Source organism: Meles meles, chromosome 3, assembly GCF_922984935.1.
Source record: "Meles meles chromosome 3, mMelMel3.1 paternal haplotype, whole genome shotgun sequence".
NCBI lineage: Eukaryota > Metazoa > Chordata > Mammalia > Carnivora > Mustelidae > Meles > Meles meles.
The window spans coordinates 89593109-89609293 of record NC_060068.1 but is presented as its reverse complement, the minus strand read 5'-3'; the positions used below and the strand labels follow the sequence as shown (position 1 = coordinate 89609293).

Below are 16185 nucleotides of genomic sequence, written 5' to 3'. Positions count from 1 at the left end.
AACACTTTGAAAAAGTCCTCAAATGCAGATTTCTCCATCTACCAGCCTTCTGGTCCTGTTTCTTGCTTCAGCCTAACTCAGGCAGGCGTTTCTAGGGTCTTAGGGACATTGTAAATTTCGCCTTTTTCCCCCCTCTCTTTTTACTTAACTTGGAAATTACTTTCTCCACTCATCTTACAGTTACTTATGGAACGCCTGGTAGGCACCAGGCACTGTACTGGGTGCCGGGGATACAAAGATGGTTGGGTAATGTTGTCCTGGGAGAGCTTATGATTTTCTTTGGGAGGCAGGAAGGTAAAGAAAAAAATCTTGTGATACGTCTAGGCATGCTTAAGGAGAGAGGAGTCTAGTGCTATGATAGTACTAAAAAGTAAGCAACTGGGAAGGAAGAGAAAAGCTTTGTGGATGAGGTATCTTTTGAGCTGGTCTTAACTTTTTTTTAAAGATTTTATTTATTTATTTGACAGAAAGAGATCACAAGTAGGCAGAGAGGCAGGTGGAGGGGGTGGGTGGGGTAGGCTCCCTAAGCAGAGAGCCTGATGTAGGGCTTGACCCAGGACCCTGAGATCCTGACTTATCTTACAGTGCTGAGCTGAAGGCAGAGGTTTAACCCACTGAGACACCCAGGCACCCCTTGAGCTGGTCTTAAAACATGAGATGACTGTCGGAAAAAGTAGGGAATGGGAAATGTTCCCACATTAGAATGGGAGAATGATTTCCTGATTGATAAATGGTCAAGGTATGTCAATTCCATTTGAAGATTTTTCTCTGCAGTATGAGGCAAAGGAGTCAGTAATGGAGCAAGTATCACCTGAATTCTTAAACGGAGAACTAGTCTATATCACATACGAAAGACAATGAACCAGCATAATGGAGAAAATAGAGTGGCTGAGAGTACATAGTTGTATTAGGATAAATTAAATTTACATTAGATGGAATTCTATTGCATGATTATATCATAGTTCATGCAATTTTTTGTTGGTTGACATTTTGTAATATAATGAAGGCAATTTGAAAACAAAAACAATAATGCTCTAATTGATATCCCCAGCAAAAATTTCACTGGGTATTTTGAGCTGAGCAATGATTTTAATTCTTTGTTGTTTGAACTTCTCCTTACTCCTCACCCCTACCTCACATCATTGTGAAAACTCAGAATACTCCTTTTCATATTTCCAAATTTTTTTTAAGGGTGATATCACCCACACTTGATAAACACTGGTAGAGAACTGATACATTGCCCATCCTTCTAGACTGGGCCTTCACACTTAATGTTCCTTTCTCTGGTATACTCTTTGGCCAGTTCAAATGTCTCCTTAGCAGAGAGGAAATCCCATTCATGCCTTGACTGCCTCTCAACATTCCCTGCCTCTTTCCCTTTACCTCTAAAGTTTTTTCTAACTACTTACTAGTTACTGCTTATTGTGTCCTCTTCCTTCCCTTCTCCCCATAGAATGCAAGCACTCTGATGGTAGGGACCAGCATCTAGAATGATGCTTGACAAATGGTAGGAAGAGTGCAGATATATACTGACTGAACAAATAAATGGATGAATTAATACTATATTTCTCTTAAAGTATTAAGCATCAGTGAGTTTGAGGTTATACTGCTGCTGGTCAAGGGAAGATTTAGTTGCTTTACTCTGGAGGAAGATTTGATGTGATCATAAAGAGGAAAAGCTTTAACAGAGACACATTACTGAACAGGAGATCTTTTATTCAACAAATGTTTATTGAGCAACTAGCACATGACACCTCTGTGCTAGGTCTTAGGGATCCAAGGGAAAGAAAAACCAGCATTGTCCCTATTATCATGGAGTCAGTGAAGTAAAATATACATTCACCAAACAGTCATGCACATAAGTACATGCCAACTGTGATAAACACTGTACTTACGGAACAGAATTGGGCTTATGGAGAATATCAAGCCTAGCCGAAGTTTTCTTTCAGAAACAACTGGGGGTTTTTTTCCCAGTGTAAGTCCAGTTGAAGACATTGAACCTCAAAGTTCTGTATCTTAGCACATGGCAAGAATTTTGGCCTGGAAAGAATTTAAAGATTTTATTTAGTTAATTGACAGACAGAGATCACAGGTAGGCAGAGAGGCAGGCGGGGGGGCAGGGGGAAGCAGGCTCCCTGTCTAGCAGAGAGCCTGATGCAGGGCACTCAGGGCTTGATCCCAGGACCCTGAGACCACAACCTGAGCTGAAGGTGGAGGCCCAACCCACTGAACCACCCAGGCACCCCTGGCCTGGAAAAAGTTTTAAAGAGATATAAAAACAAGTTTGCTCAGTGGATGTTTAGTGCCTATGCTGCCTAATGATACATTAGGTACTAAAAGAATAAAGAAATACTCAGAATAAATGGGACAAAGTTCCTCCCTTCAAAGAGCATAGTACTGAGAAGTAATTGACATGTTATATCAGTGGTAGAACCCCTAGCAATTGTCTACAAATGTGCTGTGTTTTGCTGTTACTCAGGCCTCTGAATATGAGGCACGGAACGTACCATTGAGAAATGTCCTTTTACACTCAAGATGAAATTGCCACATACTATGAACACGTAATTTAAATTGCATATTAATATATATTTATTAAGAAACAAAGTATTGTCTTAGGAGCTGCAGGAAAAGGAGCCACTGAAACCTCACAAAGTAGAGCTGGCCAACCAAATGTATGCAGAAAGGAGACATGTGCCTTCTTCTTTTTTTTTTAAATTCTTTATTCAAATTCAATTTCGTTAACATACACTGTATTATTAATTTCAGGAGTAGAATTTAGTGAGTCATCAACTGCTTATAACACGCAGTGCTCCTTCTGTCAAGGGCTCTCCTTAATGCCCATCACCCACTTACCCCTTCCCCCAATTCACCTCCCCTCCAGCAACCTCAGTTTATTTCCTAGAGCTCAGCATCTTCTATGGTTTGCCTCCCTCTCTGTTTTCATCTTATTTTATTTTTCTTCCCTTCCCCTATGTTCATATGTTTTGTTTCTTAAATTCCACATATGAATGAAATCAAATGGTGTTTGTCTTTCTCCAACTGACTTATTTCACTTAGCATAATAACCTCTAGTTCCATCCACGTCATTGCAAATGGCAAGATTTTATTCTTTTTGATGGCTGAGTAACATTCCATTGTACAAATATGCCATATCTTTTTATTTTTTTAATTTTTTAAAAAATATTTTATTTATTTGTTTGACAGAGAGAGAGGTCACAAGTATATGCCATATCTTTTTAATCTGTTCATCTGTCAATGGGCATCTGGGCTCTTTCCATACTTGGGCTATTGTGGACTTCGCTGCTAACCTGGGGGTGAATGTGCCCTTTTGAATCACTTATGTCTGTATCCTTTGGATTAATACCTAGTACTGCAGTTGCTGGGTCATTAGGATAGCTCAATTTTTAACTTTTGAGGAACCTCCATACTGCTTTCCAGAGTAGCTGTTATCAGTTTGAATTCCCATCAACAGTGTGAGAGTTCCCCTTTCTCCACATCCTCACTAACATCAGCTGTTTCCTGTGTTGTTAATTTTTGCCATTCTGACCAGTGTGAGGTGGTATCTCATTGTGGTTTTGATTTGTATTTCCCTAATGCCAAGTGATGTTGAACCTTTTTTCTATGTCTGTTGGCCATTTGTATGTCTTCTTTGGATAAGTGTCTGTTCATGTCTTCTGTCCATTTCATGAGTGGATTTTTTGTTTTTTGGGTGTTTAGTTTGATAAGTTCTTTATAGATTTTTGGATGCTAGCCCTTTGTCTGATAAGACATTTATAAATACCTTCTCCCATTCCATAGGTTGCCTTTTAGTTTTATTGACTGTTCCCTTGCTGTGCAAAAGCTTTTTATCTTGATGAAGTCCCAGTAGTTCACTTTTGCCTTTGTCTCCCTAGCCTCTGCAGACAGGCCTAGCAAAAAGTTGTTGCAGCCGAGGTCGAAAAGGTTGTTGCCAGTTTTGTCCTCTAGGATTTTGATGGATTCCTGTCCTTCATCTATTTTGAGTTTATTTCTGTGTATGGTGTAAGAAAGTGGTCCAGTTTCATTCTTCTGCACGTGGCTGTCCAGTTTTCCTAACACCATTTGTTAAACATACTGTCTTTTTTCAATTGGATATCCTTTCTTGCTTTGTCGAAGATTAGTTGACCACATGCACCTACTTTTTTAATTCAGTATTTTATCAGTGGAAAGATTAAGAAACTCTGGTAGGGGGGCACCTGGGTGGCTCAGTGGGTTAAAGCCTCTGCCTTCAGCTCAGGTCATGATCCCGGGGTCCTGGGATCGAGCCCCACATCGGGCTATCTGCTCCACGGGAAGCCTGCTTCCTCCTCTCTCTCTGCCTGCTTGTGATCTCTGTCTGTCAAATAAATAAATAAAATCTTTAAAAAGAAAAAAAAAAAAAAGAAACTCTGGTAGGCCAGGGGGCCCAACCATGTATGCATTCTTGTTTTTTTTTTTTTTTTTTAAGAGGGAGAAAGAGAGAACAAGGGCAAGGGGGAGGAGGGAGAAGCAGACTCCCTGCTGAACAGGGAGCCCGGTGTAGGGCTTGATCCCAGGACTCTGAGATCATGACCTGAGTCAAAGCCAGATGCTTTTTACTAGGTGTCAGTTGACTGTGGCCAGAGAAAATTATATGAGAATAATAATTACAATAGTAATAGCTACTACTTTTAGAGCATTTACTATTTGTCAGGTACTGTTCAAAGCAGTCTATGTAGAATAAATCATTTTGTCCTCACAACAAACCTATAAGAATATTATCCCTATTTTTACATAAGGAAGTTGGGTCACAGATATATTAGATGTCATGTCTAAAGTAACAAAGCTCCTTTACCCTTTGTAAGTGGAAGGATCACTATTGTCCTTTGAGCACCCTGACTCCACATACTACAAAGGCAGGGATGATGTATATTAGCTTGTTCTTTACAGCAGTAGTTTCTTTCTTTCTTTTTTTTAATTTATTTATTTGACAGACAGAGACCACAAGCAGGGAGAGAGGCAGACTCTCTCTCAGTGGGTTAAAGCCTCTGCCTTCGGGTCAGGTCATGATCCCAGGGTCCTGGGATTAAGCCCCACGTCGGGCTCTTTATTCAGCAAGGAGCTTGACTCCCTCTCTCTCTGCCTGCCTCTCAGCTACTTGTGATATCTGTCTGTCAAATAAATAAATAAAATCTTAAAAATAAAATCCACATATTGCATGATTCCATTTATATGAAATGTTCAGTAGGCAAAGCCATAGATACAGAAAGTAGATTAGTGGTTGCCAATGGATAGGAGTAGGAGGAAATAGGGAGTGACTGCTAATGGGGACAGGGTTTCTTTTGAGGGTGATGAAATGTTCTGGAATTAGGTAGTGGTCATGGTACTAAAAACCACTTTAAAAGGGTGACTTGTTTGGTATGTGAATTATCTCTCAGTAATGCTGTTATTTTTTTTTAAAGTTTCATTATATCACTAGTAAAGAAGATCAAGAATTATCTAAAAATATTGTTTTTATGTAATCCTTTGAAATGTTTATATTCTGTGACTCTTAAGATACTATAGGGGAAAAAGTACATATTTGAGGACTGTGTGCGCCCAATTCCTTAACTCCTTCCCACTTCCCTTCTCATCTTTGCTAATATGGATGCATACTTTGAAAAAGTTAGAATCATTGTATTAGAATTGGAAAGGAGAGAAGACATGTGTAGGTTCCCTTTAGCAGTAACATTTTATTTTAGGTATACAAGGGGATAATAGATAGGACAGGACATTGTCTTTTTAGATATACTGTACTTTTGGGATTGGGATATATACCAGTTTGCATTCAAAATCAGAAGGTGTTAGATACAGTCTAGGGAGTTATTCAGTCACTCACTTTGCATCCCAAAAATATACCTCCCAAGAAAATGAGAATCTAGTTGGGTTGATTTGTCATGATAGAGTATTTTCTTTTCTTTCTTCCTTCCTTCCTTCATTTCTTCCTTCCTTCTTTTCTTCTTTCTTTAAGATTTTATTTATTTATTTGAGAGAAAGTGAGAGAGCGTGCACACGTGCACCAGCCAGGGGAGATAGAGGAGAAGCACACTCCCTATTGAGTAGGGAGCTTGACCCGGGACTCAATCCCAGAACCCGAAGATCATGCCCTAAGCTGAAGGCAGAAACCTAACCTACTGAGCCACCCAGGTCCCCTCCAGAATAGATCTTTTGGGTGTTGTTTCATGCCAAGCCAAGTTAGAAGTCCTTATCTTGATGAGCAGGTAGAAAAGAGGCTATCAAAGGATTCCATTGACTATAGATGGTGATTTTGAGATATACCATTTTAGTAATATACAACCTAGAATTAGATTGAGAATGTTTCATTGTAGGTGCACCTGGGTGCTCAGTGGGTTAAGCCTCTGCCTTCAGCCCATGTCATGATCCCAGGATCCTGGGATCAAGCCCCGCATCAAGCTCTCTGCTCAGCAGGGAGCCTGCTTCCCCCTCTCTCTCTGCCTGCCTCTCTGCCTACTTGTGATTTCTCTCTGTCTGTCAAATAAATCTTTTTTAAAAAATTAAAAAAAGAATGTTTCACTGTAAATTAGGAATGACTTTTTTTGGGGGGGGGGGCGGGTGGGCAGAGGGAGGGAGAATCTCAAGTAGACTCCCCACGGAGCCTGGCATGAGGCTCAATCTGATGACCCTGATGTCTTGACCTGAGCCCAGATCAAGACTCAGATGCTTAACAGACTGAACCATCCAGGTACTCCAGGAATGGCATGATTTTGAATGATAAAGTAGAATGTTTATATGTAAAAACATAATTGTAAAGTTGTCTTATGGTGTCACAGATCATGGGTTCATTGTTCTTTAATTTCATTCTTTCTTTTTTTTTTTTGGAGATTTTATTTATTTGACAGACAGAGATCACAAGTAGGCAGAGAGGCACGGGGGTGGGGGGGAAGCAGGCTCCCTGCTGAGCAGGCATCCTGAATGTGGGGCTCCATCCCAGGACCCTGGGATCATGACTTGAGCCAAAGGCAGAGGCTTTAACCCACTGAGCCACCCAGGCACCCCTGTTCTTTAATTTCTTAATTTGCTATGCCAATATTATTGGAAGAAAGGCTGCAAACTTTCTTAATTAAAGCAAGTTTAAATGATTGATTTTTAAATGAGTAAGTTTTTCTGATTAAAAAAGGTATATGCTATTTTTTTCTTAAGTCCTAAACTATTTCTGAAAATGGTATTTGAAAGATATAAATTTATAATGACTTGTATTGAATTTTTTTATTCAAGTATAATTAACATACAGTGTTATATTATTTTGAGGTGGAATGATTCAACAGTAGAATTATTCAACAATTCTATACAATATTCACTGCTCATCAAAATAAATGTACTCTTTAATCCCCTTTATCTGTCTCACCACCCCTTACTTCCCCTCTGACAACCACCATTTTGTTCTCAGTATTTAAGGGTTTGAGGGTTTTTTTTGATATCTTTGTTTGTTTTGTTTCTTAAATTCCACATATGTGTGAGAACATATGGTATTTGTATTATTGTGTCAGACTTACTTCTCTTAGCAGTATTATACCGTCTTCATCCATACTGCTGCAAATAGCCATATTGCATTCTTTTTTATGACTAATATTCTACTATCAGGTTTATATATATAATATATATATTTATGTATATACACACACACTCACACACACACACAGACATACATGCCACTTTTTTATCCATTCATCCATGGATGCACACTTGGGTTGCTTCCATATCTTGGCTATTATAAATACTGCTGCTATAAACATAGGGGTATTAATATCTTTTCAAATTAGTGTTTTTATTTTCTTAGGGTAAATACCCAGTAGTGGAATCACTCGATCATATGGTAATTCTGTTTTCAATTTTTTAAGTAATCTCTGTACTGCTTTCCACAGTGGCCACACCAGTTTACATTCCTACCAACAGTGCATGAGTGTTCCTTTTTCTCTACATCCTTGCCAACACTTATTTCTTCTTGTCTTTTTTTTTTTTTTTAAAGATTTTATTTATTTATTTGACAGAGAGAGATCACAAGTAGATAGAGAGGCAGGCAGAGAGAGAGAGAGAGAGAGGGAAGCAGACTCCCTGGTGAGCAGAGAGCCCGATGTGGGACTCGATCCCAGGATCCCGAGATCATGACCCGAGCCGAAGGCAGCGGCTTAACCCACTGAGCCACCCAGGTGCCCCTCTTCTTGTCTTTTTGATTCTAGCCATTCTCACAGGTGTAAGGTAACATCTCATTGTGGTTTTGATTTGCATTCCCTTGAGTATTTGCATTGCTCAGCTGATTTGAGCATGATTTCATGTGTCTGTTGGCCATCTGTATGTCTTCTTTGGAACAATGTCTATTCAGGTCTTCTACCCATTTTTTTTTTCTTTCCTCTACCCATTTTTAATTGGATTTTTTTTTTTTTTTTTTTTTTTTTTTGGTGTTGGGTTGTGTAAGTTCTTGATGTATTTTGGTTATTAACTCCTTATCAGATATATCATTTGCAAAAATCTTCTCCCATTCATTATGCTGCCTTTTCATCTTGCTGATGGTTACCTTTGCTGTACAGAAGCTTTTTATTTTGGTATAATCCCAATAATTTTCGCTTTTGTCGCCCTTGCGTGAAGAGACATGTCTACAAAACATTGCTAAGGCCAGTGTCACATTGCTATCTGTTTTTTTTTTTTTTTTCTGGGAGTTTCATGGTTTCAGGTCTCACATTTAAGTTTCTAATCCATCTTAAGTGTATTTTTATGTATGGTATAAGAAAAGTGGTCCAGTTTCATTCTTTTGCATATAGCTGTTCAGTTTTTCCAATACCATTTGTTGAAGAGACTGTCTTTTCCCTGTTGTATTTTTTGAGTGTATTTTTTTTTTTTAGTATAGCAAGAAAAGCCCAGCAAAGTTTTTAACTTAAAAATTGAAAACTCATTAATGAATGCCTTAAATTGAGCAGTTTTTCAACTAATTATCAAGTCAAAATGATAATTTAATGTAATGATGTCATATTCTTTCTACAGGTTTTATTGAAAACTACAGCTGGAGATATTGACATAGAGTTGTGGTCAAAAGAAGCTCCTAAAGCTTGTAGAAATTTCATTCAGCTTTGTTTGGAAGGTAATCATAACTCTTTTGAGTTTTATTCTGTAGGAAAATTTTTATTAATTTAAAAATAAACTGAAGTGTATCTTTCCACAACATTGAGGCCTGCTGTTAAATGGTGGTGATGAACGATAGGAGTTGATATGAGTAAAATGGTGTTGAGCTACTGTGTCAGGAAATAGAGGGAGGAGATAAAGACAGTCTTTCAAATAAATCTGTGTATCTTCAGTAGAGAAATTTATCTCTCCAATAAAACTTTGATCCTTTTTTATCTTTGTCTATTCCCCACTTCTTTCTTTCATCCTCTAAATAAAGGTACTCCCTGAGATTGCGTTGAGTTCTCCGTTGTCTTTACCCTTCAGTTGTCACTTCTATCCAAATAACTGTCAAATTTAGAATTCCAGCCATTTTCTCTCTTCTTCACTCTAATTTACATATCGAAGTGGACTTTACTCCCAATTTAGTAGTGGACTTTACACTTCCTCTGTCAGCTATGTAACTAAACCAGATTGTCTTGACTTTCACCTGCTGATTGTGATTGCCTTTTTCCTGGTCTTTCCCTCTGTCATCTTTAATCTGTTTACCCTCTTTTTATTCATCTAGCAGCCAAATCCTCAGACAGCTTGGCTTCCTAGCCTTCCAGCCTTGTTTTTCATTGCACTAAATAACCATATGGCTTCAGTTGACTATTACTTTTATTTCCTGAGCATTTCCTTCCCATTTCCACTTTCACACATACCCTCATACCTTCCTTCATATGCTCAGTCTCCTTTCAGAATACTTTTTCTTTCCTTCTTTACTGTTTAAGTCTACCCACTTTTTAATATCTGTCCACAGTTCCATCTTCTCAATGAAGCCTTCCATTCAACATTCAGTGATGTCATTATCAATGTTTCCAGTATGATTTTAGACTGAGTCACAAAGTGACTATTTCTCTTTTAATAAACTTTACAGAATTATACATCCACTGGAGTGTTTTCTCCTTTAGAATATTCTCCTGTAGAACTAAACATTCTAAACATTTTTGTAACTTACTGGCTTTTGGAATACATTGCATATGGTTTCAGATATCTCCAGTGGTGGCAAATCATTATCTTTCTAAGTTATATCTGATTGGTAGAGACAGACAGGGTTATTCAGGTATCAGAAAACAACATTTTGAGTCAAAAGCAAGGTGTGAAAGAGAACTTAGTATAACCAGTAGGAGGTTACAGCAAGAGCTCTCCAAATAGATAATAATTACACAAATAGATAATTACCAGGGGAGGATTTAAGATATAAAAATAAATAGACCCCCCAAAAAACCTGCCCCCCCAAAATACAGAGAAAGACATCTGCAAAGACCATTATTAATAATTGCTATGGCAGGCAGGAAGGAAATTGAGTCAGACAGGTAGTACAGTCAGAGAAGCCTCAAATAACTATCAACAGAACCAAGAAACACAGTAGACATAGAGAAGTCAGACTCGCCTCTGGAAAGAAGTTTTGAAGACTCAAAAGCTCAAATTTTATAGGGGAAGAGTGAAAGTACAAAAACATTAGAAAGAATGAATGGTAATTAATAATCCATGACCAGGTGAATGGAAGAAACAGAACACATCTGGATTTAATATGATAGTGAAGAAAAAAATAAAGTTCTTAAGTTAGGTCATGGTGGAACTTAATTGGAACCAACAAAAAAATTATTCCCCTATTTATAAGAATACAAGGAGAAAGAAAAAAGAATAGGAAAATCATAAGAAAAATAACTTAAGAGCAATTCTCTTAAGTTGAACAGGTGAAAAATAGAATTATTACTGCAGAGGCTAACAGGAAACGTGAGAAGATTGATTTAAATGAAAATACTCCCAAATAAAGTCAAGGTCTTAAAATAGAGAACCCCATTTTAATTAACTAATTCTATGATTTAAACAAGTCATGAAATTTCTAGGTCTTAGAACATTCATATCAGTGTTTACTTCAACAAGGGATGATTTCCAGAATTAAAAAGTAAATGAGTAGCCAGGAGGGTGGAACATGATATAGATATGGCAGTTAAAGACAAGTTTTTAGTCCTTTTTTTTTTTTTTTAAGCTTTACTGAGGTATTGTAGACAAAAATTGCATATACTTAGGATGTACAACATGATCTTTTTAAAGTGTACAGTGTGATGATTTAAGACACATACACATTGTGAAATGATTATGACTATCAAGTTAAGTAATATATTCATCACCTCACATAGTTACCTTATGAGTGTGTGTGTGTGGTGAGAACACTTGAGATCTACTCTCTTCACAAATTTCAAGCATACAGCACAGTACTGTTAACTATAACCTCCATGCTATACACTGGCTCCCCAGTAGTTATTTATTTTATAATTAAAAATTTTGGGGGTGCCTGGGTGGCTCAGTCGGTTAATAATGAGAAAATTATATGTACATCATAGTAGATGATAGTTAATAATATTGTATTGAATATATGGAAGTTGGTAAGAAAGTAGATCTTAAAAGTGCTCATCATAAGAAAAAGGAATTTGTAGCTTTGTGAGGTGCTGGCTGTTAACTAGGCTTACTGTGGCAAACACTGCACAATATATATAAATATTGAATCATTATGTTGTATACCTGAAACCACTGTAATGTTAAATGTCAGTTATATCTCCATTTTTTAAAAATGGCGGGAAAAATTACGTTTAAGGCAACCCAGCCAACAAGATGCAAGAGTCAGAACTCCTGAATGCTGCCTAGTTTTAACCTACTCTGAGTAAATGTTTACTTAATACAGGAGAGATACTTTTAGACTCAGTTTTTACAGTTTCTATTTATAACCAAGGAGCACTTCTTTGCACTGAGTCTCTCTTGCCAATATTGCTTTAAAGTATGGATTTTTCGTCCAGATAGATCTTGCAAATGTAAATGATGATGAGGGTGCCTACAAGCCACTGTATTATATAGTACTTTATGAATTATGATAAACCATAGTCTTGTTTTGGCTCATAAAGCAGGCACTTGATTCTATTTGTCATTGCATGAGTTACCTTGTGTTTAGGTGCAAGTAAGAGAAGACTCAACTCAATATTATTTACATAATAAAGACATTTGTAATCCGGTATGGATGACAGGAAATCTGGTGTCAGGCAGTTCTGCAGCTCAGTAAAGCTTTCAGGGAGCTATTCTCCCTCTTTCTGCTTTGCAATCCTAAGCACGTGACTGAACTAGGACTACGCTTAGGAATCCACTCCATCTCCCATCTACTCTGCTACTGCTTGTTTTTGTTTGCTTTTACAACAACAATAATAGGTTTTGTTTATTCAGTACTTCCTTCAGGGCTACACATATATTCTTCATATGTTTTCCACTTAATATAAACTCTGATTCTGTCTAAATACTGCCCTTCTGCCCCCACCAACTTCTTGGCTCAGGATTTACCTCACTGAGATGCCATGTTTCTGCCACATACTACTTCTTTTTCTTGGTGAAGTCTCCTTAATGATTTCAGGTTCCAAATAATCAGTACTATTAAGAGATCATACATGATCCCTCTTGTATTTTTATAGCTTCCAAATATATTTATACATAAACTGTAATCTGGAGTTGGAGAGAATCTTGGAAATAATTACAATACAACAACCACCATGCTTTTTTGTAGAAATTATACTGTTTTGAGTAGACATTTTATGGTAAGTAGGGAAGAAGGGGTTTATGAGCCTATTTAATAGTGTGAGAAAAAAATCTTGTGACTCTAATATTAACTCTCAAAGCTATACACTTCGTTTTAGACTTTGCTAAATTATTTTAAATTTCTTTCAGCATATTATGACAACACCATTTTTCATAGAGTTGTACCTGGTTTTATAGTCCAAGGGGGAGATCCTACTGGCACAGGGACTGGTGGAGAGTCTATCTATGGAGCCCCATTCAAGGTGAAACTGAATTTTTATTGTTATTTATTTGCAAATCAGTTCAGATTGCTTAATTGAAAATGACTGTGCCCCACATGAAAAAAATTCATTTCACATTAGTGCACAAAATCTGGTACCTGTCACATGTTTAGGATTATACAGGTATAAAAGCAGCACTTCCCCTATCAAGCATTCTGAGTTGTCTTATTGCTAGCTTTTACACTAGATTGAATTCAGGTACACCTGCTTGTGGTCATGAGGAAAATGTGAGGCAGGAAGAAAACCTATATTATGTAGTTCTTGATATCTGACAATATCTGATCTCTGAAACTCTGTAAATGTAAAAGAGTTTTAGAACATTTCATATGCCATCCTATTTTAAAATATTTTATTTAACACTATATGGAATTTATATGAATCTGTTTGGACCGTTATAATAAAATACCACTGATGGGTTGGCTGAAACAACCCATGTTGTTTGCTTAAACAACAGCAATTTATTTCTTACAGTTCTGGAGGCTGGGAAGTATGGGTCAACTTACTAGCATTTAGTTTCTGGCAAAGGGTTTCTTCCTGGCTTGCAGATAGCCACCTCCTCGCTATGTCTTCACATGGTAGAGAGAGTGAGCTTTGGAGTCTCTTCCTCATTTTTTATAAGGGCACTAGCAGTCCTGGATTAAGGCTTCACACTTATAACATCACTTAACTTAGCATTATCTCCTTGCAGGTCCTGTCTCCCATACAGTAACATGGAGGGTTAGAGCCTCACTGTATGAATTGGGGAGACACAATTCAGTCCAAAGCAGAACTCATTCTTAATTATGCACAACAGATGTTTGTAGCCTAAAACACATGTCATAACAGGAAATCACAAGTGGACAGAAGAAAGAATTAACATAAATGTTGGAAAAAAGTGTATTAATCAAGAATAGGTCAGTGATTTATTAACTGCCTGCACAGATCTAAAAAGAAAAAAAAAGAGCATCATAGTTAATAACAGTGGGTTCAAATAAGAACTACAATTTAGGTTATTTATTAATCTCATGGTACCAATGTCATGTTCTTTGTATGAGTAAACATCAGTAGCTCTTAAAATAGGAGAATTTTTTTTTTTTAGAGATTTTATTTATTTATTTGTCAGAGAGAGAGAGACAGAGAGAGAGAGAGATCACAAGTAGGCAGAAAGGCAGGCAGAGGCAGAGGGAGAAGCAGGCTCCCTGCCGAGCAAGGAGTCCGATATGGGACTTGATCCCAGGACGCTGGGATCATGACCTGAGCCAAAGGCAGCCGCTTAACCAACTGAGCCACTCAGGCGTCCCAAAATAGGAGAATTTTTAAAGACATGTTTATACTAATGAGATAGAGGGTCTGGAGTTTCTTTTAATTTTTTACTGAGTCACTATGTGATTCTTGAGAAGAATACTTGAACTGTTCGCTTTAATTTCCAGATGATAATGGCCTTAGAAAATGAGGAATGGCTATAATAAAAAAGTCTCAAATGTCACTAAAAAACTACTTTGTATTTTACCAAATTGACTTGTCTCATGATTTTAGAGCTTCCATCTAGTAGAAAACATTCCTTTATTCTGTTGTTCAGTGTAACAGTATAGCACTTTCTCATAATTCCTTCCTAAATTGAGATTTTTGCTTATTTAATACCATTATCTTGTTAAGTTTTTCAGTTAGTCCACTTTTGATATAGTATAAAGAGTTACGGCTTTTTTTGTTCTGCTTTTTAAGATTTTATTTATTTATTTATTTATTTGTCACAGAGAGAGAGCACGAGCAGGGAGAATGGCAGATAGAGGTAGAGGGAGAATCAGGCTCACTGCTGAGCTAGTCGCCTGTTGTGGGACTCTGTCCCAGGACTCTGGGATCATGACCTGAGCCGAAGGCAGATGCTTAACCGACTGAACCACCCAGGCATCCCAAGTTATGACTCTTTGTGCTCAAATCTTTGACAATTACTTATTAAGGAAAAATAACTTTCTTTCTGAAGAGCACTGATGACATCTATGTCTATATTATAAATGAGTCTAGTATCAGGTCTGGATAGAAATTCTGTTAACTGAGAGACTAATGTATGTTATGTAGCCCTACCATAGCAAGAAATCCACCTTAGAGAGGCTTGCTCGGTTCTTTGGAAAACTGGCAAATGGGAGCAGTGCCAGTTCAGAAAAGACTCAACAAAGACCTTTTAAAAAGAGTAAAGCACATAACACAATTACAGTAGATTCCTTGAATTAAAAAAAGAAGAACGCCATTTTTTCAAGACCTTTAGAATGGAGTGGGGAGGCACAATAGTTGAAGACCCTACAATGACTCCAAGGTAGTGTTTTTGGAAAAGAAAAACAGAAGGCTGTAAAAAGTTAGATAACTTTAAGGGTTGGGAATAGGGGAATGACTTAGAAATCTCTTCCTGTTTGAGTGCCCTTCTTTCATGTAAATAGGCAGCTTTCCCATAAAATAGGATACATTTGTGGTTGAGGATATTTAGAAGATGCTTACAGGCTAGTGAAATCAAGTTTAACATTAGTAAAGGAATAGGAAGTATTGGATTTGATTACACTTGAAAATCAATCAAATAAAACTTTAGCATTTTTGACTGGAAGTTACATAGAACCTTGTTAACAGAGTAGGAAGACCCTTATAACTGAGGTCATTCACTAAACTTTTTTTTTTTTTTTTTTTTTTTTTAATGCTTCAGGATGAATTCCATTCCCGGTTACGTTTTAATCGGAGAGGACTGGTTGCCATGGCAAATGCTGGTCCTCATGATAATGGCAGCCAGTTTTTCTTTACACTGGGTCGAGCAGATGAACTCAACAATAAACATACCATTTTTGGAAAGGTTTGTGTCCAGTTATCTTCAGCTTCTTTGATAAATATGACCAACTTATCTAGGAGCTGCCCTCATAAAAATATTCCCTGGGGTATTTATTATTTCTAAAAATGATGGAATATATTCCTTTTACAATGAACTATCAGGGACCACCTTTATTTTTGTTTGTATGTTTCAAATAAGTCATTAATTATGACTGCAAGTGTTCTTTTCTAAAATCATACTGATGTTATTAGCTACTATATTGCTCATCTGATAATGTTTTCATGTTTTTAGAAATCTAGGTAACAACATTTAGTAGTTTAAAGTTTATTTTTGTCAATGATGAATTTCTTAAGTGTAAAGTGGAAGTTGTGTTAATATTAA

At 37.2% G+C, this 16185-nt stretch overlaps 1 protein-coding gene across 3 annotated transcripts in view; it reads left to right on the top strand.

Moving 5' to 3' along the window:
- Positions 1–16185, top strand: part of CWC27 (CWC27 spliceosome associated cyclophilin) — a 204153-nt gene that overhangs the window by 1612 nt on the left and 186356 nt on the right. For all 3 annotated transcript variants that reach the window (XM_045999882.1, XM_045999883.1, XM_045999881.1), the window contains 3 exons: positions 9013–9109; positions 12886–12998; positions 15685–15828. In XM_045999882.1, coding sequence (XP_045855838.1) covers positions 9013–9109; positions 12886–12998; positions 15685–15828 — 354 coding nt within the window. The remainder of the gene's footprint in view (positions 1–9012; positions 9110–12885; positions 12999–15684; positions 15829–16185) is intronic.